The 25,353-nt window shown below is 40.9% G+C and overlaps 2 protein-coding genes across 2 annotated transcripts; one reads left to right on the top strand and one right to left on the bottom strand.

The window, feature by feature from the left end:
• Positions 1 to 306: 306 nt before the first annotated feature.
• On the top strand, positions 307 to 5,419 carry CD3D (CD3d molecule). The gene is made up of 5 exons (XM_006912760.1): positions 307 to 501; positions 1,901 to 2,119; positions 2,566 to 2,697; positions 3,009 to 3,052; positions 3,271 to 5,419. The coding sequence occupies exons 1-5, from the start codon at positions 447 to 449 to the stop codon at positions 3,334 to 3,336; spliced, it is 516 nt and encodes a 171-aa protein (XP_006912822.1). The 5' UTR covers positions 307 to 446; the 3' UTR covers positions 3,337 to 5,419.
• Positions 5,420 to 8,619: 3,200 nt separating this feature from the next.
• On the bottom strand, positions 8,620 to 18,480 carry CD3E (CD3e molecule). The gene is made up of 8 exons (XM_006912761.2): positions 18,413 to 18,480; positions 18,192 to 18,300; positions 16,216 to 16,236; positions 12,419 to 12,442; positions 11,763 to 11,981; positions 10,745 to 10,912; positions 10,145 to 10,191; positions 8,620 to 9,257 (listed from the first exon to the last, which is right to left on the bottom strand). Exons 2-8 carry the CDS (start codon positions 18,238 to 18,240, stop codon positions 9,201 to 9,203), a joined length of 585 nt encoding a protein of 194 aa, XP_006912823.1. The 5' UTR covers positions 18,241 to 18,300; positions 18,413 to 18,480; the 3' UTR covers positions 8,620 to 9,200.
• Positions 18,481 to 25,353: the final 6,873 nt, after the last annotated feature.

The raw sequence follows: 25,353 nt of genomic DNA on the forward strand, positions 1-25,353 counted from the left end.
TATGGGATGAGGGTCACAGTTTTTCTTAAGTTTTGACAGGTGGCAGTTTTAGGTGGCAAGTAAATGTACTTATGTTGTTCATAGGAACTCTGAAGTTCATATTTTTCATCAGTGACTCAGGAAAGGTCATCCTAAATCTCCTTTTACTTCTTAGGAGTCCAGGCAATCTTTTCTATAGTCTCTGCTTTCCCTTTCACTCCACCCCTAAGCTTTCAGCTCAGAGAGAGAAATTTGCACCTGCTTCCTTCCTACCCCACCCCCAGCTAACCCTTACTCTGACAGTCTCCTATCATCAATAGCAGAGAACAGAGAAATAGGCTTATTCTAGTTCCTCCCCCACCCTCTACTTTTTCCGGTACCAGTGAGTCTGCTGGCGGAGGGCAGCTCTCATCCTAGCTGATAGATCTGTGACCTGGGTCTATCTACTGAATGAATTCTGTTGGAAGATGGAACACAGCAGGTTTCTGGCTGGCCTGATATTGGCTGCCCTTCTCTCCCAAGGTAAGGCTTCTCCAGGTGGGCGGGAGCATCTAGGAGAAGGGACCTGAGAGGGACATTACCACCTGCAGCGAGGACAACTTGAAAGTTCTTCTCAGTGCTAGCTTTAATTCACTAGGCAGGGTTGTCAAGGAGGGCAGGATGGAATGTAGGGCAGTGTCTGAGAAACAGGCTTTTGGCTTGACCAGCTCTAGTTAGAGGTGCATCTTGGCCTTGGGTATCTTGCTGCTTTAAGAGAAGAGCTAACTTTAGGTTGAGCATGAGGGAAGGCAGATTTGGGGTAGGAGAATGACCAACTCATCCCTGTTTGCCTGGTTTTAAAACTGATAGTCCAGGAACCTCCTTGATCTCAGGCAGACTGGGATGAATGGTTATCCTAGGAATCAGCTGTTTTGGGACATCCAGCATTTTCACTGGAAACAGATTCCAAATAAGATATGAGTGTAGGATGTGAAGTATCCGATGTACATGTTTCTCCCAGAGTACACACACATATATTCCTGACCTGCTTCAGAGGCATTGGGATTTTCTAGAGGATGTTCTTATATCCAAATTGGTAACAGAGTGTAAAGCTCAGGGAGAATGTAGATTCCACTTTTCCTCTGGGTTTTGGTGGTGTTCTCAGTCAAAGCAATTCAGTAGATTTAGAAAGGTGCTGTGCATACTTCCAGCCCTTAAACTCTCCACAAGACTTGACTTGTGTGGATCCCCAAGAATGGATTTGATAAAAAAAAGTTTTTTGACCCCTTCTTTTAAGCAAGTGTAGCACAACTAAAAATCTTTACATGGAATTTGCCCTGGATCCCCTTCTGGACCGGTGGGCTGGTAAGTCATACTAGCTTTTCTCCTACCCCCAATCGTTATTGGCCCTGGGAAAAGCTTTAGTCAGTGAGAGTTCCATTCTCTTGGTAGTTGTTGGAGTAAGGCAAAGGGGGAGGAAAGAGGAGGGAGAGAAGCTGAAGTGAAAGTGTTGTAGGTAGCTGGGAAGTAGAATTAGTTTTCCTGGAGAAAAAAATGTGGACACCTCCAAGTGAGGAACATTTTGCCTTTCCACATCTCTTGGATGCTTCAGCAGCCTATGCTCCCCTCTTATTTCTAATCAGTGGTCTGAACACATTTCCAGGATGGTTCTTAGATCAACCCAACTCTACAGTTCCTCTTTTGCTCTGTATCCATCAGGGCCTGCCCTCTGCTTGAACTGCATCCTTGTGCCTTTCCTGACCCCTGCAGTTCATGGGGGAGCATCCCGAAGCCTTTCTCTTGTGACTTCTCTCTCTTTTGCTGGAAGCCTTAAACTGTCCTAGACTTGGAAAGGAGTCCTTCTTAAGTATGAGCCTCAGCAGAACTAGGAGTCTAGTTTAGACCAAAGTGCTGACTCTAGTCACGGTATTTTTTTCCTTAGTGAGCCTCTCCCAGAATCTTGTGGATGAAGTTGAGGACAAAGTGCTTTTGAATTGCAATAGAAGCACCATATGGCTACAGGGAACAAGGGGAAAACTGTCCTCAAACGACCAAAGTCTGGACCTGGGAAAACGCATCCTGGACCCACGAGGAGTGTATCTGTGCAATGAGACATATGAAAACAAATTCAAATTATATACTTTACAAGTATATTATAGAAGTATGTGCTGCCTGAACACTTTGGGTTGGAATGGATGGGGCCTCTGGATATGAGAACTTTCTAGCTGGAGGGGGCTATGGTGGAACAATCTGTTCTCTAAACAAACTGGGGTTACTCTTATAATAGTACAAGCCAGAGTTTGGGAGTTTGAGAGAACTTAACTGATGGAGAAAGAGAAGTAACCCAAGCCTTGTGATCCAAGCAGTAGGGGCTAAGTTGAGAGAGTGATTTGGTCTCCTGCCTTATTTAAATTCCTATAAAGCTGAGACTACTTCTTGGCTCTCCTTAGGGATTCCTTGGGATGAAAGGAAGAGGTGGCTATAGCAAGGTCAGCAGCAGGCCTCTCTCCAAGAATCTTAAGTTGGGTCTTGGCATGAGAGGTCTTGATGCTTCCTTAGGAGGTAAGGATGGTTTCCACCTCTCTTCTTGCCTCCCTTCCCCCATAGTGTGCCAGAACTGTGTGGAGCTGGACTCAGCTACCCTGGCTGGCATCATTGTCACTGACATCATTGCCACTATCCTCCTTGCTTTGGGAGTCTACTGCTTTGCTGGACATGAGACTGGAAGGCTCTCTAGGGGTAAGTGGAAAGGACAGAATGTGTGTGTGTGTGTGTGTGTGTGTGTACATGAATGCATGTGTGTTGTGGATGTAGGTGTGGGTGACTGTGTACCTGCTAAGGAATGGGGCTGGCAAGTGGGTTGTGTCTCATTTGGGAATCATTCCTGCAGTCCTCATAAGTGTTTTTACAACTGGTTATTGAAAGAACTTGTGTCCCCATATTACTCACGCAGACTTCTGAGGGTGTGACCAGCTTCAGGCCCCCTGCAGTGTTTGTGGGGTCTCACTGTCTCATCCTCCTATGCCCTTTATAACTCTCTTTTAAACTAGCTGCTGAGACTCAACATTTATTGAGTAATGACCAGCTCTATCAGGTGAGTCCAGAGGAGAAAGATGAGAATGGGAGGAGGAGTGAGTGGGGATGGAGAAACTGACACTAGGTGTTATGTGCATGTACGAGGGGTCCTAGTGGGGAATTCACTGGGGGAGGGTCTGGAAAGGTCAGGTATAAACTCTCATCTCTGGGACCCACTGGGGTCCTCCCCAGGAGAGTTCTGACTCTGCCACACTATTTCCCCTTTTCATCTCTCAGCCCCTTCGTGATCGGAATGATGCTCAGTACAGCCGTCTTGGTGAAAACTGGCCTCGGAACAAGTGAACCTGAGATTGGTGGCTTATAGGAGCATCAGTTATCAACCACACCTTCTCTCTTTGTTCAGTCAATAAATATGTCTTCTTTCACTCAGCAGGCGCCTGGACTTTTCAAGCCTCCTGAGCAAGGCATGGGAATTGTCCTGCCTTGTTTGGGTCCTTGCTCTCCCTGCCAATCTGTATCATTCCTTCATTGCTTCCCGTCCTCTGCCCCACATGAACAGTCTAATGGACAGCTTCTCATCACTTTCTGCCTCACTGGTGTTTATGGCCTGGTGCACTCTCTTCAGGATCTGCCCCCACGTACTCCCTCGCTATTTGTTGTCTCCAGTTAGCCCCCCATTGTAACCCTTCCTGGGTTTTGGCTTCTTCACCACAGCTGAGGGTGGCTGCTGTGTTCAGGGACTCAGCCGCACAAAAGTTTCCATGACATCACGAGCGGAGGTGGTAGAGACATCAAAGGCCTTGAGACTCACTTCTTATCAAGATGCAGAGAATGTGTGTGAGAAAGTCCCACTTCTGCTAAGGGGCTGGCCTTGGCTTTTTAACCTCATTGTGCAGTAGCCACTAGCTGTGAGAAGTCTTAGCCTAGACCCCTTTAATACCATTTATCTTACTTTCCCCAGAACCTTTGCCCCTGTCTCCTGCAGGATAAACTGGCAACAGAAACCCTTCATCAATTAAATTTCCACTCACTTGGAAAGCTGGAGTTTGAGACTAGGTGGGGACTTAGGATATTTTCAATGGATGTCATCTTTGGTTTCTTTGGTTAGTGGGTTAGTGGTGGTTCTGAATCTTTGAGAGCCTGAGGGAATTGTTAAGAATATAGACACGTGGGCCCCACTTTAGGCATGTAGTCCCTGAGTAATTCTGAAACAACCCCAATTCAGAGTCCTTGGTTTAAATGAAGAACTGAGGTCCCTTACTCTGTGTCCTTCATGCCTGTTCCTGTCTACCATAGGTGGGAACCTCTCCTTTTATTCTCTGAGTAAGAGTAGTTTAGTGAACTTGAGGACATTTAAATGAGAGTAAGCATTTTCTAGACCAGGGTTCCCCAAAGAAAAAAGAATTAAAAACTATATTGCCAGAGATCTGGATGATTCTGACCACTATCTCTTCACGATATACACAGACCTCAATTTTGGTAGAGACAGAATGAACTTCCAATTTACAACAGATGCTGCATTCATGGTTATGATTTATTCCTACCCTTTATATCCCTACTACCATAGTCCTTCTAACCCTAGATCTTGCTTTCACACTGAGTACCTCCACTGAGCAACCCTTCATGGCTTGTATTGTACCAGTGCTTGTATCCTTTTCACACACTGCACACTTCCTTTCACCTGATTCCTCATATGCCTTTATATCCCACCATACCTCTCACTAGTTCTCAACATTGGCCGTATGTTGGAAACTCTTGGGAACTTTAAAAATACTGGTTTCTGGGTGATTCCACCCCCAGGAATTCTAATTTTATTGGTCTGGAGCATCAGGACTTAAGTCGATTTTAACAGGAAGCCAAAGTTGAGAAAAACTGCCCTCCCTCCATCTGAGCCCTTCTAGAATCTTGTGTCCCTTATGGCTCTATTTTTTTGTGTGCTTTTAAAAAACAGATTTACTGAGGTAAACTGACACAAATAAACAGCATATATTTAGCGTAAAATTTGGCAAACTTTGGCATATGTAGCCCACTTGTGAAACACTACCACGATCAAGATAATGAACGTATCCAACACTTTGAACAGTTTCCTTGTGCCCCTTTGCATGCAATCCCTCCCCGCTCCCTCTGCTTATCTCCACACCCTCCAGGCGACCACTGATCCACTTTCTGTCATTACAGATTAGTTCTCATTTTTCTATAGTTAATATACATGAAATAATATATTATGTACCCTTTTCTGGTCTGCCTTCTTACATTCAGCATAATTATTTTGATATTCATCCATCTTGTTGCATCTTTCAATAGTTCGTTCCTTTTTTGTTGTTCAGTAGTATTCCATTGTATGGATATGCCACAGCTGTTTATACTATCTGTTGATAGTCTTTTGGGTTGCTTCCTGGTTTTGGTTATTACAAATAAAGCTGCTATGAACATTAATATATGTCATTGTGTGGACATATGCTTTTATTTCTATTGGATAAATACTCAGAGGTGGAATGGCTGGGATACAACTTTTAAAGAAAGTAGTTTTGTTATTCTAGTTCCTTGGCATTCCAATATAAATAGGCTTCTCAAATGCTTACTACAAAATGCCTATTGGCATTTTGATTAAGATTGTACTGAAATTATAGATCAATTTGGGGAGAATTGATGTCTTAATGATGAGTCTTCCAATCCATGAACATGTCTTTTGTCAGATTTATCTCTAAATATGTTATTTTTTTTATGTTATCATATATGGTACTTAAAAATTTTCAATTTCCAATTGTTCATTGATAATATATAGAAATATAATTGCTTTTTGTAAATCAATTTTTACCCTGAAATCTTCCTAATCTCAATTATTAATTTTAGTAGTTTTTGTTTTGTAGATCCCATTAGATATTCTACATAGATAATCATGTAGTTTGTGACTAAGACAGTTTAACTTTTTTGTTTCCAATCTGGATGTGTTTTACTTCAGTTTCTTGGCTTATTACATTAGTTAGAATCTCCAGTATAATGTTGACAGGAGTGCAGAGAACATTCTTACCTCATTTGTGATCTTAGAGGGAAAGCGTTGTCTTTCAGCATTAAGCATGATGTTGGCTGTAGGTTTTTTTTAGATGCTCTTTCACAAGTTGAGGACATTCCATTCTTTTTCTAGTTTGTTGAGAATTTTTAGCAAAAATAGTTGAGCATTGTCAAGTGCTTCTCTGCATTGATTAATATGTTTACATGGTTTTACTTTTTTAGTCTGTTAATATGGTAAATTACTTTGGTGGCATGATCTATTAAACCAATCCTGCATTCCTTGGTCATTATATATTTTTCTTTTTATATATTATCAGATTATATTTGCTTAAATTTTATGAAGAATTTTTGCATCTATTCATAAGGGATCTTGTCAGCAGTTTTCTTGTAATGTCTTTGATTTTGATATCAAAGTATATTGCTTAGAGTTTGCCACAAAATCTGCAAAGTGGATTAGCAGGCTGGAGATGCAGGAAAGAGATGATGTTGCATCTTGAATCTAAAGACAGTTCAGAGACAAAGAATTTTCTGTTCCTCAGAGGACCTCAGTCTGTTTTTTCACAAGGCCTTCAACTGATCGGATGAGGCTCACTCATAGTATGGAAAGTATCCTGCTTTACTCAAAGTTTACTGATTTAAATGTTAATCTCAACTCAAAAAAACCTGTACGACAACATCCAGATCATCTAGATTTGTTTGACTAAATATCTGGGTACCGTGGCTTAGCCAAATTGACACATACAATTAACCATTATAGAAGATAAGTTTAGATGAGTTGGAAGTATTCCCTCTTCAATTTTCTGGAAGAGTTTGTACAGAATTGGTATTATTTCTTTCTATTTAGGTTATCTATTTCATCTTCAGTGAGTGGAGAGCCTTCTTTGTCTTCAAATTCTATCCATCCTTCCCTTCAAGGCCCAGATCAAGTCTCTCTTCATCCATGGAACTTTCCAGACTGTCTCATTTCTCAGTCCCTCCTCAGAACACCAGCAACACTGTAGCACTAACAAGTGCTTAGTCACATTTGTTCTTCTGCTGTTGTTTAACTTTTTGCATGCCTGGGCACTGTTATATGACTGCAAGCTCTTTGAAGACTGGAACGGTTTATTTGTGTCTCCTTAGCATTTAACATGGTACTTGCCTGCCACATGAGTGATCAGAAGAGCACTCATTGAAGGAATACCTAAACAATCACATACAGAGCTCTTAAGTCAGGAAAATGGAGAGCATTCTTCATGATCACAGTTGGGACTGGAGCTGAACATTACTGGCTGCTAATTCCAGTTCTGTTCCTCACTAATTGTACACTTTGGGCAAATGAGCCCTCATAGTCTCATGGATATACAAGGACAACATCTACCTTGTCAAGTTATCATAAAAATTAAATGAGATAATGCACCTAAATGAGATAACGCACCTTTATTAGATGAGATAATGCACCTAAAGTTCTCAGCACAATTTCTAGAACACAGTAAATACTCATGCTAGGCCTCACTTCCCCTTGACTGGGCACCATCAATTATACCAGGGACAAAACTTCCACTCCACTCCCAGGCCAGCCTGCTGATCTGGCTAGTGAAGGTCAACATCGTGGAGATGTTGTGAGCATTAGTATTGAGTGTTAGAGGGAAAGAAGCCGTGTTTCAACAGTGACTATCAAATAGAAACTGTAGCCATAAGCCCAAGGCTGAGTGTGAATAGTATATGGGGGACTGGTAACCAAAATGGCTTTTTCAGTCCTGGTCACATACATAAATAGCCCTGTGATGAGCAGGGAGGTTTCTGAGTTCAGAGAGGGAGAGAAGAGAACCCACTGGCTTGAGTGGACTAAAGTAGATCTTCAGTGCTCTGGTCTCCTCTCGCTGCAAGCTGTGTGTGTACCCTGGGAGACTGAGAAAGAAGCCCTCCCACACCGGCCTCTGGCTGCTGCTGCATCTCTCTCACCCTCTCTCTGCACACACTCCACATCCTGGCTGCTAAACCACAGCTGCTTCTGGCTGCAGGCTGCTGCCTCTCAGAGTGGAAGAAGGCGTGACAGCACCTCCTTGCCCTACTTCCCTCTCCCTGACTCTGGGGCTCCTCCTTTTAGAGGCAGTTTGTGGAAATCTGTATTCCATCCCTCAACACTTTTACACTTCCACTCTTCTCACTGCTGCCTTCATCTGCCTTTTAAAGCCTTTGTTTCTGTCTCATCCATGTTTTTGAACTGACCACTCTGTCAGGGACTCATCACTCTCTGCCACCCTTGATGTTTTTCTCCAAGAAAAGTTAGTCAAATGACTAATTGTTTGCTCTTTATCTTCTCGCTCAAGCTTGCAGTCTCTCTCTCTCTCTCTCTCTCTCTCTCTCTCTCTCTCTCCCCCCCTGTCTCTTCCTCTCCCTCTCTCTCTCTCTGTCTCTCTCCCTCTCTCTCTCCCTCTCTCTCTCTCTCAACTATTTCCTGATGCCTTCTCTAAAGAGAGCTTCAAATAATGCTCTACCCATTGTGAAAACATGTAGTATTTGCCTTTGGGATCATGGCTGGGGAATTTAGTCAAAGGTAGAGAGGACCTGAGTTGTTTCAGGAAATGGCGCAGCCTCTGAGGGCCTTTCAGAAAAGAGGAACAACAATTCTTGCAGCCAAACACACTTTATTTCTTTTCTCTCTCAGCTGACAAGGAGCCTAACACATTCATGGACATGGAAACGACTGCCCAGGGGCCTACATTGGAGATAGGAGAGAGGAAACAAAGGCCTGGCTCAGGGCCAAGACCTCTGCCAACATTTATCCAGTCCATTCCCACAGAGGGTTGCCAAAGAGAGAGCTGAAAAGATAGGAAGGTAGATGGAATAATTAGGGATGGGGCATCTTATACACAGGAAAAGGAGGGAACGGAAGGAAGAAGTAACACTCACCAGGGAAGACAGGAATTGGGGGCGGTGATGAACAGCAGAAATAAATATTCAGACAAAGGTACAGGCCAGGTGTGAAGGGGTGAGTAGCAATGATATTTCAAAGGACAATAAGGCAGCAATATCCCAGGACTGTGCACCAGCAGAGAAGGCAGGAAGGAGGGAGCTGGGGACAAGGCTGCAGGTGTGAGTTCCACAAGAAGCAGAGGAACAATTCTGTGGAGTCCAAGACTTGCCCAGGGAACAGGTGCCTGAAGAGGAGCCAGGTCTGGGCCAATGGGAAGCAGTGTCCTTGGGAGCTGTCAGATGCCTCTCTGATTCAGGCCAGAATACAGGTCCCTCTGGCCTTTCCGGATGGGCTAGGGGTGGAGTAGAGAGGGGTGGTCAGCAGGATAGGAGGAGGTGGTTCCTCAAAAAGACAGCCCTCTGAAGACCTAGCTTTAGTGTAATGGAAAGAACCTTGAACTAGGAGTCAGGAGGCAGGCTTGAACTTTAACTTGGCATGGACTGGTAATAGACTTAATTGCGTCACTTCCTTCCGTAAGTCTCAGCTTTCCAATCTCAAAAATGGGAATCTAAAGACCCACTTCTCAGGGTTTTTGTCAGAAAGAAATGAAGTTACTCATGGGAAAATGAATACCACATGCTTGGCTGGTGCTAAATAAATATTTGTTGAAATTGTCCAAGTGTGATATTCAAAATATTTAACAATTGGTATTATACATACAGCAAACAATCAGAACAATCCTGATGGTTCTCTGCTATGCCAGACATTAACATTTTAGTTGCTTAATCAAGAAGCAGTCTAGGTGGGGGAGGCCATAATATCTGGCAGTGTATGTTGGGGGTGGGAGATGCTTGAGGCTATTTGCCAGTGAAGTATTTTAAAAATTCAACAACCGATATGACTGTATTGGTACATTCTGGCGGAACATCAGTCCTGAGTTTATCATGTTAGAATTTACATATATGGTATTCCCCATGGCTTTGTCCCAGCTAATGAATAAAAGGAAAAAAAGAAAAGAAAAAGAGGAGTATTGCCACCTGCCACCCCCACTCCTCCCAGTGGAGGAAGCCATGCAGGCTTTGAGATGGCCCCATTCTATCATGAAGGAGGCAGAGGGAGGCACAGAGTGGGTTGTTCTGGAACCTTGACTGAGGGGGTGGGCTTTGAAGTGTCTGGTGGGCCAGATGGACAGTCCCACCTGTCCTCTTCTCCCCTTCTCCCCATTCTATCCCTTGTTACCTCATAGTCTGGATTGGGAACAGGTGGTGGCCTCTCCTTGTTTTGTCCTGCGGAGGAGAGATGAGAGAAGGATTTGTTTCCACGTAGGAGTGCAATGAGACCCAGATCAAGGATCGAAAACCCCTTTGTTCTCTCTTCCACTTCTTCCTTTTTCCGTTTCAGTCTCCCTTTCTCTTCTCTTTCTTTCATCTCATTGCTAATGCCTTCCCACCCCAAATATACACTGTTCTTATCCTTCTGTGACTTTCCTCAGCTTATGGTCCTTCCACTGTTTCCTTACTCATGGAGGAAGGGAAAGGAAAAGGCAGAACTAATGTCTAAAAGTCTCTCTCCCCACAGATTAGGGGTGAAATCTGATTATTGCAGAACACTGACAGGCATTTGAGGAAGCCCATTCTGTTAATAAACTTTTTTGGCACTTTTCTAGAATGGGGAGGAGAGGAGTGATCTGAGATGCGAAACCCTCTGTTGAGATCTTGGCAGTATAGTGAATGTTCTGTAGAAGCTGTCTTGCCTAGCCATGGACTTGCTGCCTCTTCTGGCCCAGGCTAGATATCCCCCTTGGTGGGAATCTCCTCTAACCCAACTCAATGGTCTTACCCCTGGGCTTGCCACCAGTACCCACTCCTCTGGTCACAGGTTTGGCCTTGGCCTTTCTATTCTTGCTCCAGTAATACACCAACAACAGCAAGCCAAGAGTGATGCAGATGTCAACAATAATGATTACGGCCACTGCCATCAGATCCACCTCCATGCAATTCTCACATACTGCAGGGGACAGGGGGGTGGGGAGAAGAGGAAAAATCATCAAAAAAAAAAAAAAAAAGAGAAGGCACAAGGACACTGGGTGTGAGGAAGGAACAAATGAAGGGGATTCTCCCTTCAAGACCCACATGCTGGCCACAACCAGAGCCTTCCTTTTTAATACATTTATAATGATGAACAAAGTGTGGCTGTTATGGATAGAAGCTCTGGTGTCAATCTGGGTTCAAGTCCCAGCTCCATTACTCACTAGCTGTGAGAATTGTGAAATGTGTTTTCAATTCACAAAGATTCTGTCCTCTCATCTATAAAATGGGAATAAAATAGTATTTAACTCACATGGTTGTTAAGAGGATTATATGAAAAAAAAAAAATACTCCTGGCAAGTGTTTAGTGGTACTGCTTAAAACTTAATAAGCACTCAATAAATATTACTATCATTATTATTTATTATGATGCCTTAGCTTATGGCATTTTATTATGGTAGCTTTGAGTCTCCTTTGCAAATCCTCCTGAAGAATTTATCTCCGGATAAAGCATCAGATGGACACACATCAGTTTGTCATAATTCTGGATGTGCTATAATGCAAATGAATTAATTCTGTCCCTTGGGAATTTGTTGTTTTAGATCAAGTGCTGACTGAGCTTACTTAGACAGCCCCATATTGGTTTTTAATCTGTATTTCAGAAAAAAAATGATGCTGTGTGGCCCCTGAGAGTCCTAGTATTGACTATAGGAGAAACACAAAGATGTCAGGGGACTGTGAGTTGTGTTATGGGAGGTAATTGAGGGTACCCTTTTGAAATGGTCTTCCCTAAAGAATCTAGTAGGGCTTACGCTGGAGACCTATATTACCTCTTGCTTTCAGGTAGAGCAAATTGCGATTGTTCTTAGAGGCACTTGTGTAGCAGGAATAATAACCATTATCCTCCATTTCTGAAAAATTCTCCAATAATAGCGTGTCTTCGTTAGTGCGTCGTGGTTTACCATCTTTTTCCCATATTATTGTTCCAGATTCAGAATCCTCAGGGCATGTCAGCATTACCTTTGTCCCGGAGATGGAGACTTTATATACTGGAGAATGGGGGAAAGAGAAGGGAAATTGGAAGAAGAAGCCAACAAGATTTCAGAAAAGGCAAATTAATAACAAAAGAATCAACCAAATGCAAAATGTCATGTGTCATCTAGGTCTTAGATTTTCTTGTCAAAAGGGAACACCGCTGGCTATAGGGTATGAAAAAGGGGCTATGTAGGAAAAGGAGGACTAGAGAACCTTTTGAAGTTGACTTCAGAGTTTAGGCATGGACATGGGGACTTGGGAAAGGGAGGATAGAAGTAACCAAAAACCTATAAAAGTCTCTATTTGTAATGTTTCTAAAATGAGTGTTGGAAATATAATGTTGAGAGGGCCTCAGTTCTTGGGATTAATCTCTCTCAGTCAATTCCTTCTCCTCTGTCCACACTGACCTGCATCCTCAAATAGGGCATTCATAAAAGACTGATAAACTTACTTTTCAGTATAACAGAAGATTCATCTGAAAATGAAAAAAGGAAAGACTGGTAAGAAAATAATCTTGGTTAAAGTTTAAATTGTAGGTAAAAATTTTCAAGGGAACTGTACACAGTCCCCCAAGAATTCCCAAAGAGGGCCATCCTTTAGGAAGTCCCCAGCCTTAAAGGTGGGACATGTAGTTAGCCCATGAGGTAAGCTTCTGAATGTAACTCAGAAATGTCAAATTGATAATATATCAACATGTGCTTCTTGGTCTACATGCACTGAAGCTCAGAAAGTCTTCAAATACTAAAGCTGAAAAATTATAGAAGTCTTCAAGTTTATCCTCTTACATTAGCAAAAATCATATTCCATATAGATATTAAAAGGTCTTCTCAGAGATAAAGACCTTGATATTTTTGAATTGCTGATATTTGGGCTTACCTATTTTTCATTATTCAGAAGTTCTCATAACTAACAGGATCCCTCATAATAGAGATCAAACATCTTTCTTCTTCTTCTTTATTTGAATTTCTATAAGAGTTTATTTGAGCCCAAACTGATGGCAATTGCTAGGAAGAAAGATCTAAAATGCTCTAAACATCTTTCTTTTTATTCTGTACCACTCTGTTGTTATTGCCCTTAAATTATGTAATGCATTATACATATTTTAAGGGAATAGTATTCCAATAAAAGGTGGCTCTATTTTAAATATCCTTGAGTATAATCAACTCTCAATTATTTTTGTTAGAGGGAGGAACTATTGACGTGGACAACTGAAATTCATTAATAGAATTTGGGGACCCAGCCACGTTTCCCACAGCAGGCAATTTTGTCCCGGGAATATGGGGCTGGCGTGCATCCTCATTTCCTGGAAGACTTGTGGCTGGGACACTGGGCAGCACTAGGCTATGCTTGAGCCTGGATATGACAGCTAGAAGAGAGAAGAGGTGGTGGTGCTCAGAGACAGTCTTTTCTCCGAGGTATTTTGCTACAGTATGCTATTGGGCACAGATCACTGGACTGAGTCAGAAGCCCTGTGTTTGAATTCCAGATCTGCCTTAGGCTGTGTGACCAAGGGCAAGTCATCTCACTTCTCTGAGCCTGTTTCTTCATCTGGAGAATGGAGATAAAACATGTATCTCACAGGGCATTTGTGAAAATTAAATGGATTATGAAAGCGAATATGGATAGAGCATAGAAGATGCTCAGGAAAAATGTTAGTTACTTTTTTCCTTTTCTTGTTAGGGTCCTGTTACAATGGAGAACAGAACTGAGTTCTGACTCAGTTACTCAGGTAGCTCTCTGGCTGAGATCACACAGAATGTAAGTAAACAAGTCTTTCTTCAGGTTTACCCATCTGCTAATAATTGAGAGTTAAGTATAATTACAATAGGTAGCTGATAGTATTTCCACTTAGAAATAATTTTTCAGTACTGATGTTTTAAGAGATGTTAAATAAACTGGAAATCATAAATAAAATAATTTAAAAGTAAATAGATATTTACTCTGCTTGGTGTGTTTGTTTGAAAAAGAGACGTAAAGAAAATTGTACACAACTTTCATTGGCACAAATTTAGCAGTACAGTTCAGACTTACACATGCTCATACGAAGGCCTAGATGTTTATGCTTAGAAATAGGGTGTATGCTCACAAAGATTTTATCACATCCAGAGGCAGTATTTCATAATGGTTAAGAAAATGAGCTTCAGTATCAGCTACATCTGCATTTACAGTTATCTCTGTGATTGGATTATTTATTTATTTTCTAACCTTGGTTTTCTTATCTGTAGAATATGGATGTTAAAATTAGATGAGGAAATTCAGGTAAATATTTAGGGCAATACCTAGAACATACATGCTCAATAAACTGTAATGCTTATTATCTAGTCTGCATGGTTCCCTTATGATAATACCTGAAATTCACCTACTGCCTTCTATATGTCAGATAATGTTCTAAGTGAATCATTCATTCAATCCCCATAACAATCTTACAGGCTACATATCATTATTATTTATTTTACACATGATGATGCTGTGGCACAGAAAAGTTAAATAAATTATTCAAAGAAACTCAGCAAGTCCAGCTAGATTCAAATATGGCTGTTTAGCTTCAGAGTTAGATTCTTAACCTCATATTAAACAGCCTACATCTCCTCTGCCTAAAATACTCTTCTTCCCTAGAATATAAGCTCATCCTTTAAAATTCAGCTGAAGAATCACCTCCTCTGGGGAACTTTCCCCAACTACTCTCTGTAGAGTTGACCACTCTTCTCTTTATATTTTATTTTATTTTACTTCATACCTAACTATATCATAGCATGCAACACACTATATCATCAATTATTTATCTCTCACAAAAGACCAGCTTCTTAAGGGGAGGGAATCATTTATTCATTAAAAAAATATACATTGAGCACCTATTCTGTGCCAGGCAGTGGGCCAGGTAAATAAGACACCATCTCTGCATTCAATGATTTATATAAAAACGTGTGGTGACTCCAATCCTCACCCACATGTATCTTCTTTCCTGAATGTATGCACAGGGATACATATCACATTTAGCAATGATCAGATATGACAGCAACAAACAAACAAGCACTTCTCATGCACGTGCTATTGAGAGATAGTTGTATTTTCCCTCAAAAAGTTCTGGTTCTCAATGTTTCCTATGGTGATTGTCCTCTATGACCATTTTGTCCCACATTTGAAAAGAGGTTGTATAGAGTGAAAATCCTCTTACCGATATCTTCATTCTTTGAAAAGGAAATGATAAAAAAATCACTAGAAATACTTTTATCAGCTGTTAAGATTAGTCCCTACTTTCTTCAGCCTTTAAAAAACAATGGAACTTCAAATTCCCCATGGCTGTATAAGAAATGCTGTTTGGGGCCCTATGTCCTACATTAAACAATTGAAGGCTATTTAAAAAAACGGATTTTAAGTAAACATTTCACTATATATACCAAATTATTACATTGTATACATTAAACTACACCATGTTATATGTTAACTATATCTCAGTAAATTTGAAAAAACCGATCTATATTGGGCATCAATCAAATGATAAACAAAAAATCAAATGGCAATAGCGTGCAGAGAAGATGAGTTATCCTGAGGCATATTAGTGCTTTTGACATATCCCATTTGTCAATAATGTAACATTAAAGCATGCTGCATGGTAAAAAAAAAAAAAAAATTATCCCAAGGACTCTACAAATTAGGCAGTGCAATGGAATGTAGACTGGCACGATGACTGCCTTTAAACAAAATTGGTTCACTCAGTCTGGAGGAGCCGATTGAATAGAAAGACTTCTAATATTGGAACATTCTTTACTGCTATGACTGAGAAAGTAATTCCAGGCCAGGCACACTCATATGTATGTGCACACATGATCACACAAATATGCACATATTCAGAGTATTTGGCATGTGGTTCTGAATGCACACTGGAATGCTGCTCCAGAGGCTCATTTGCTGCGTACCCATGCATGCATTCAAGCCACATATCCTCTACAAAATCTCTCATCAAATACGAAATGCAAGCAAATTAAAACTGTTGGTACTTTTAACTTCATTTAATAGTCTCAATTTTTTTCTTTTGAATAGTTAAGACTCATTATTTCCTGTGATCTCTGTTGTTTCCTTCTTCTTTGCTAGAGCCAGAAATATCTCTAGACTTGTGAAGAAAAGGCAAAGGAGAAGATGGTAGAAACCCCTTTTACTGGTCTCTGTGGGAGGTCTAGAGAAAATTCTCCTCATAAATATAAAGAATTCTAGGCTGATTTCATGACAAGGAAATAAAGCATATCTCACCTTCTTGCCCCCAAGCACCAACTAGAAAATAAAATTATAAGAAAAAAAGAGTTAGTAAATGTTGTGAGTGCTGAAATCTCAAGCAGAAAACATACCATGGTCTTGTCTGAGCATTTCTAAACATCTGAAGTCCTTCCCAAACACTACTGGATCACGGTCATTCCTGTTTCCTAGACAAGTGACACATACTGCTGAGTACTAGCGAGGGATTCCTGGTCAGTTTGGGATGAAACATAGCAAGAAAGCATCTAGCATTAAATATGACCACACAATATTTGACAAACAGAAGTTAGAAAAAGTTGGGCCGCTTTTGGGTGACTAAAGAAATAGTAAAAATATTTTGCAGCCAAACCTCCGTTTTGAAAATTGGCCTCTGACTGTGGAAGAAAAACAAGCTCTTGGTTAGGTACAAACTCTGAGATTCTTGTTCCATTTCTGGTTATTTCTTGTCTGATGGTTCAGTTTTTCCATTTGTTTTATGCTTGAGACAGATGAAAATACTCAAAACTTTAGTTACTTATCAACTACAGCCTGTGCACTAGAGAGCCTGATCACATTTTCACCGGGCCCTTCAGATCCCCTCACTCAGAAATATCTGGGATTCATTACAATGACCAGTTTCCCTGGATTTGCCTGAAAGTTATCTGTATACCTGGACCTTTCTTTTACCAATAGTCTCTACAATGGGTGAGTCACCACCTTCCCTTTTCCCCACTCCGATAGCCAGAGCAGACTAGGCACAATCTCATGACGCCAAACCTCTAGGGGAGCTTGGGTCTTTGATAGTCATATTCTCTCTCTCTCTGAAAAGCATAGTTTATACTATAGGCCTCTAAGAAAATGCCTGACTACTTCCTGCAGGAGTCACATCCTGCTCCTTGACGCTCATACTGTGTTCCTTGGACCAGTAGCAAACTAATAAGCCTGAGAGCTTACTAGAAATGCAGAATCACAATCCCAAATCCAGAACTCCTCTAGCAGAAGCTTAACAAGATCCTCAGGTGATTTGCGTTTGCATACAAGCTCTAGAAACCCAAGATGAAGCAGGAAGTGGAGACATCATGGCTGTGGCTCTGAGGTAGGAGCCCCAGCTGTGATATCATTTTGTAGGTCTCTGAAATAAAACCATAGTGAGCCATTTTGCCTCCTGTAATGCAGTCATTGAGAGCACAGGCCTTGTAGACAGATAGCCTTGATTTCCCAGATCAGCTTTGGCACTTACTGTACAGTTTTAAACAAGTTATTTAACTTCTTTGAGTATTAGCTTCTTCATCTACAAAATAGGGAATGTGATGTTTACCTTCCAGAATGGAGGTAAGGATTAAATTAGTTAACACATATAAAGAATTTTTTTACATAGTATCTAGAACTCAATAAATGGCAACCTTTAAAAAAAATCTTATTTATCTTATATGGGATATGGAAATGCTCTTGCTTATTTATCAATTTATAGTCTACCTTGCTTCAAAAAGGACTAAACTCATTGAAAGCTCTTGATTAACTGAAAAAAACTGAAAATTATGAAGTGTTTTATTGTCTCAGACACAAAGCTTACTATATCCTGTGCAGAATTTGGGTTCAACTATTTAGTTTCCTCAGAACAAGGAGTGATGGTTAGGTCTTCTAATCTCTTTGGTGTTAATTCTTAAGGGCTGGGTAGTTCACTGACAGAACAAACTGGTTCTTGAAGGCATAGAGACTACTTTGTCTTCAGTAGATATGATCACCCTTACTGCTTTTTTTGGTTGTTCCCTGAAAATTCTCCCAAGTGCCTGGGGCATGCTCACTGTAAGCCTGCAGCCCTAGTTCTTCATGCTAACATTACACAGTCTCTTACATCTTCTAGTACATGAGGCCACTGGGCATCACAGTCTCTTACATCTTCTAGTACTTGGTACCACTGGGCATCACCAGGTTAGTCTGTGAGCCTTCCCACGGTCTGGAGAAATACCACCTTTTCATTCCATCCTACTCACCTGATAAGAGGCAGAGTCCCAGAACTCTCCAGAGATTTCCCGAAGGCATTCTTCTCTCACTGGATACTTACTCTACCTAAGATGGTGGAGGCCAGTTGGCTTATTACTTCTGAAAAAGAAACCAAAGGACTTTTTCAAAACCCCTGCTGAAGATGAGTACCCTGGGGCCATTGCTCCCAATGCTGAGATGATAAAGGGGGCTTTGTAAGAGAGAGACTCACCATTTTCCGAAGCGAGCAACTAAGACTGGGTGGGGAGGCGGGTTTCTGAACCCCACACAGGAAGTGTGGTGGTGGTGGTGGGGGCCTCTGGGCCTATCGGATTCTACGTCACTTAAAAACGTTTGAGGCAGAGGCAGCCACCTGGATTGGCTGGGGAAACTTAGGCCCCATATCTTCTCATAGGACAAGCAAGAAGACTGGCAGAACCTCAAGGTGTGGTGGAAAATACCTGCAATTTAGCTGCCTAGGCCTTGCACAATCCCCACATTGGGGATTCCTTTCTCAGATACCCCTCCCCCACAAAGAAGATGTGACAGGAAGAGGGAGAAGCACTGAATAGTTGTTTTCTTTATGGCATACCAGGCATGGAACAACACGGTGCAGCTATTTTTTAAAAAGCCGTTGGCTTGAAAATACACATTGGCTTAAAACCATCAGATATCATTTTTTTGCTTCTAATATTTATAAAAATATTTTAAAATACAATATTTAATGTTGGAAAGGGAAATAATGAGTTATAGTCTCAAAATACTGAGGTAAGTGTAAACTGATACAAGCTTTCTTTATTTTTAAGCATGTTAATCAAATGCTTACTATATGCCAGGCACTGTGCTAAGGGCTTTACTAACATATCTCATGTAATTCTCAAAACAACCTTCTAAGGTAAGTATTATTTTTATCCCTATTTTATTCTTGAAGAAACTGAGTCTAAGTCAAATTATCTAACTTGTCGCAGAGCTGGAATCCTAGCAAGCATTTTGGGAAAATTCCTTTATTTAGTAAATATTTAATGTCTACCATGCTGTAGTATATGCTGGGTGCTAGTAATACAGCAGTAACATAATAGTCCATGTAGAGGATGAAAAGAAATGTGGACATTTATTTCAGGAGATTAATGCTGAGAAAGAGGAAATACAGGTGCTATGGGAGTGATAAAAGGAGGCCTAAATACAGTCCAAGGGTTAGAGAAGGTCTCTGTGAGAAGGTGACATCTAAATTTTGAAATGAGATAGATGAATAGGAGTGAAACAGATAGAGAGGAGGACAAGTAAAATATTCCAGACAGAGGGAGCAACATGTTTGAAGCCCAGAGATGAGGAAGAGATTCATTCAAGAAAGTGGGAGTCCAGAATGCCAGATAACTGAAGAGTGAGAAGGAATGGCAAGAAATGGGACAGGAGAGTCAGAAGGAGCCATATCAGATGAGATATACAAACCTTGTTCAAAAATCTTAAGGATTAATCAAGGGCGATGGGAAACAATTGAAGGGTTTAAAACAGGGGAGTGACAGTATCAAATTGTTTAAAAATTTAAATGAAAAAAATTAACTATGGAAGTAATACATGCACATATTAAAAGCAACAAAGAACACAGAAGGGTGTAGAACAACAGCCCCCTGCCCCACCTCACCTCAGACCTATTCCTCTCCCTAGAGAAAACCACTCTTAACTTTATAAACTGTTTCTTTCTGGTGGTTCCTTTCTTATCTCAAAATGTGCATTATCATCATTCGGGTTCTCTGGGAAACAAATTCTGAGATGAAGATTTGCATGCAGGTGGCTCACTGAGGAATAGCACTTCTAAGGAAAGAAAGCAGGCCTGGGCAGAGGAAGAAGGTGAACAACAATGAGATAGCAACAGAGACCTCAACCAATCCCATGGAGAGTCATCAGGCTGGGATGACTCTTCAGAATGGTCTTGAATTGAGGCACATCATCCAGTCTCTGATGTGAGCTGTTCCCAGAGAGGAAGTGTGAACTTGGGGGAGGCGGATGCTTTGCTGAGGACAATTCCTGTGAAAGGGCTCAGCTGTGACCCTTAAGGACACAATCCCAGCAGTCCTCAAGGGGGGACCTGGGCAGCACCACACAGCACATGCAATTCACGCCTTGCATTGCACAGATTCATTTGCTATCTGATAATTTCACCCTATTCTTAAACAGCATTTTCAGGACTCTGTTTGATCTCTTTTCCTGGAGAAACTTAGAAAAGGAAAGTTAGTGAGATAAATTACAGCAGCTGTTCTGGGGGCCCCGTCTGATAGTCATCATCTCCTTCCTTTGTCATCCATTCTAGATAGCTCCAGCCTCAGCTAGCACTTCTGCTGCTGACCTAAGAGAAGACATAGCTTGAGGAGGCTGGGCCCCTCGTTAGCATGGCCTTTTCAGACTGTGCATCCTTGCATTCTAGCATTCTATATGTATTCTCCCTGCTCCCTGACTCCTCCTGATAATAATGAGAGATTCATTCTGTTGGGAGGGTGACTTTTTTTTTTTTTTTTGCCTATTGGTCTCTTGGCAGTGGTAGGTAGCAGGTAGCTTAGTTTAATAGGACTCTTGCTGTGTACCGTGGTGGAAGTATTCTACCTCTGGAAACCATGGCCTCCAGAAACTCAGAGTCTAGAGTTAATGGGACAGGAAGCACTTATTTCCTAAATGGTTTACTGGGAGTAATGATCAGCATGGATATTTTTACTTCCAACCCTTAGTTCCTGGATGCATGTATTCTACCTCTTGGGGACACAGTACCATATTATTGTCTTTGATTTAAGATTATTGCCACATCCTAAAGGATAGTGCTCCAGATTGCAGGGTGTCATCTCAAGTTGATACCTTAGCTGTGTCTTCAATCTAGTGATTGATCAGAGTGTGCAGCTTCAGGATGGTGTGGTATATGATAGAACTAGTGGATCTCATGGTTATATGTCTAAATATCTTTGTTATGAAGTGGGTCCCATGGTCTGTTGTGATGCTATGCAAGATCCAATGCTCATGGATCAGACAGTACATGAACTCTTGGATAGCAGGGCTAACTGAGGCATTGTAGGCAAGAAAGTCAAACCTAAACCCATATCAATTCCTGTTAAATGAATTGGGCTCTTTTCAAATTTGTTTTGGAAGGGGTCCAATGTAATCATATGACCAAGAAGTGGCTAGTTAGTTTTCTCCAGGGATGGTCCCAAAACAGAGGCTCAGCATTGGACCCTGTTTTGACAGCAGCAGGAGCTAGATCAGCCTTGGTTGAGTGGGAGGCCATTCTGTTGTACACAGATGTAGTCTCCACTAATGCCACCATAGCTACTATGTTCATAACTCCATTGTCCCAGTTTTGGGATGACCGAGGACAGGAGTTAATTCACATTAGCTAGCCAAGTCATTTTCTTCTACGTTGTGTTGTAGTGTCTTTTCCATGATGGATGTTCTCTGGTGGATGTTAACATGTGACAAAAAGATTTTCATACTTTACAATGACTCCTATAGGTCCAAACACATGTCTCTTTTCCATACTTCCTTGCTCCCACTCTTCAAATATTACTCATTTTAGGCCCCTGACCAATAAATTAAGCCATTCACCACTGCCAATGAATCTTTCTATATTCTTATATCAGGCCACTTCTCTTTTCACATAAAGTGGATGACCAGGTACAATGCCAGAAACTCTGCCTTTGAGATGATTTCCCCTAACTACTGTCTTTCAAGGCTACTTCTGCATGTGTCTGCAAGTCTGCAGCAATCCATTTTGGCTTGCATCCATATACTGAGCTGACATCTGTCAACAAAGCCCAGGTTTTATTCTCCATTGTCAGCTAGTCCGTGGGGATGGCCCACCATGGAGCCATAGGTTGAGCTGAGGATTAAGTGTTCATGCAACAGTGATGGATGATGTGGGAATATGAGCCAAGTACTCTTGCAGTTTGTATTTTCTGGTACTGCTCGTGCCTGCTCCAGATTGTATTCCTTCCATCTTATGATAGATTGTTGTTGCATTCACCTAACTTTCTGACTTGGTGGGCTGGACAGTGCCTACCTTACAACAGGCAGTTTGGGTTTAAAGTCAATTGCTGTTCCACAAACAGTCACTTAATTCTACCAGTATATCTACTCTAGCAGTATGCCAGGTGCTGATTTTTGATTGGTATAACATTCTCTGCTGCAGAATGGCTTTGTTCCAGAATCCTGGGTGCCAACAATATGATTCTCCTGCTAGAACTTGCCATAAACTCCAAAAGACATTTTTTCCCACCACAGATACTACTCATTACCACCACGTATGTCAAAATATGGCCCTAGGTGCAGAGGTCCTTGTACTGCAACCTGGACTTGTTGCAGCTATGTTTACTGCTCTGGGCTTCACTCAAAGCTGAAATGGTTCCATGTTACATGGTAAATAAACCAAGTGTGGAATATGCTCTTCTAAAACATAAGAAACATATAAGATATTTTGTTTCTTTCTTAATGGTGAAGGCAGTGCAAGTTCTAATAACACATCCTCCACTTTGGAAAACATGGCCAGTCCAAGACCCTGTACTCCTATAAAGGTCATTTATGTGGCAGGTTCCTGAATCTTCATAGAATCTCTCTCCTATTCCCCAAGGCCTCTGAGAACTTGCCATTTCTGGCTTATTTAATGAGCATGATGTCATTGATATAGTGAACCAATGTAATGTTCCGAAGGATTCAGGTCTCTTCAGAGTATGTTATGACAGAGAGCGGATTCGTTAATATAGCCTTAGGCAAGATCAGAAAAGTATATTATCACTTGTGTGTGAATGCTTTAATTAAGGTATTACATTTGGCTTAGCTGCTGCAATGGGGCTACTACTTTGCTAAGTTTGCAGTAGTCCACTCATGCACAATGATACCTCATTTTTGCAAAGATCAGATTAATGAATTAAATGAATTATGATAGATCCACCATCTTTGTATCTTTTAAGCCTTTCTAAGTGACACTAATCTCTACCATTCCCTTTAGGATGCAATATTGTTTTTTATTTACAATCTTGGCTGAGAGTCACAGAAAATTTCAAGGGCTTCCACTGGCTTTTCATAATATAATAGCTCTTACTAACAGGTCAAAGAATTGAGGTGAGGTTTCTGCCAACTGCTGTGTCCATAAATGTCCCTTGGGCCATTTGAAAGTCATGTGAGATGTATGACAATTCTTTGTTTTCCTGACCTGTTCTGTGACCTGACCTGTGCTAGTATTGAGTTGAGTGTATGCCTCTAGCATCTCACGCAAACATTTCCAAAATACCTTCTGGGGAACAGTACCATCTCAGTTGAGAATCACTATTCTAGAGCCTTCCTCCATCTTAGGTTCACAGAACCTAGTCTCTAGTTTCTTCCCAAAATGAACAGAAGGAGGCAGCAATTGACTAGGAAATCAGCATTATGGGCACATAAATACTTGCTGTGAGTTGACTACTCTGAACTTTGCCCTCACTCAATCTGTACCACAAGCTACTAGACCAATCTGGAAGCTCATCCTGTTTCCTGGGAGTTTATGCATGTTCTCTGCTCTGGCTTGCCAAATGGTTCCCATCTCCTCTTAGATTCTAATAAACTTGCAGCATCCAAGCAGTTGCTCTATTTTTTCATTTATTTTTTATTACTTTTTAAGTTTATTGTGGTAACATTGGTTGATACAATTATATAATTTTCAGATGTACATTATAATTTAACATCTGTATATTCTATTGTGTGTTTACCACCCAAAGGCCAGTTTCCTTCAGCTACTATATATTTGATCTCCTTTACCCACTTCGCCCTCCCTCTACTGCCCTATATTCGACCCCCTTTACCCTCTCTAACTCCTCCCACCTCCCCCTCTTCCTACCATCTGGTAACCACTAGTCCATTGTCCATGTTCATAAATCTCTGTTTGTTTGTCCTGTTCATTTGTTGCTTTTAGGTTTATATCCCACATATAAGTGATACGTGATTTTCACCTTTTTCTGTCTGGCTTCTTTCGCTTAGCATGATTATCTTAAGGTCCATTCATGTTGTCGAAAATAGCAGTATTTTATCTCTTCTTATGGCTGAGTAATATTCCATTATATATATGGAATTGTATATATTGTATTCCATTGTATATATATTGTATACAGCTTCTTTAGCCAGTCATCAATCATAGGACACTTCGGTAGCTTCCATGTCTTGGCCACTGTGAATAATGCTGCTATGAACATCAGTGTGCAAATATCTTTTGGGATATGAGTTTTCAAATCCTTGGGTAAAAACCCAGTAGAGGGATTGCTGGATCATATGATAGATCAATTCTTAGTGTTTTGAGGAACCTTCATACTGTTTTTCATAGTGGCTGCACCAACTTGCAGTCCCACCAGCAGCATATGAGGGTTCCTTTTTCTCCACATCTTACCAACATTTGTTATTACTTGTCCTGTTGATTATAGCTATTCTAACAGGTGTGAGATGGTATCTCATTGTGGTTTTGATTTGCATTTCCCTAATAGCTGGCGATGTTGAGCACCTTTTCATATATTTGTTGGCCATTTGTATGTCCTCTAGGGAGAAGTGTCTGTTCAAGTTCTCTGCCCATTTTTTTGATTGGATTGTTTGTTTTTTTATTGTTATTGAGTCATATGAGTTCTTTGTATATTTTGGAATTAGGTCCTTATTGGAGGTGTTGTTTGCAAATATATTTTCCCATTTGGATGGTTGTCTCTTTACCTTGTTGACGATTCCTTTTGCTGAGCAGAAGCTTTTTAGTTTGATGTAGTCCCATTCATTTATTTTTGCTTTTACTTCCCTTGCCTTTAAGGTCAAATTCATAAAATCCTTTTTAAGACCAAGGTCCTTGAGTTTAGTTCTTATGTTTTCTTCTAAGCATTTTATTGTTTCAAGTCTTATATTCAGATCCTTAATCTATTTTGAGTTAATTTTGGTGTGTGCTGATAGACAATAGTCTGGTTTCTTTATTTTGCAGATGGCTTTCCAGTTTTCCCAGTGCCATTTATTGAAGAGGCTTTTCTTTCTCCACTGTATGTTTTTGGCTTTTTTGTCGAAAATTATTTGCCCATATAAATATGGCTTTACTTTTGGACTCTCAATTCTGTTCCACTGGTCCGTGTGTCTGTTTTGCTGCCAATACCGTGCTGTTTTAATTACTGTCACTTTGTAGTATAATTTGAAATTGAGCAG

This window comes from Pteropus alecto, unplaced genomic scaffold, assembly GCF_000325575.1.
Source record: "Pteropus alecto unplaced genomic scaffold, ASM32557v1 scaffold224, whole genome shotgun sequence".
Taxonomy (NCBI): domain Eukaryota; kingdom Metazoa; phylum Chordata; class Mammalia; order Chiroptera; family Pteropodidae; genus Pteropus; species Pteropus alecto.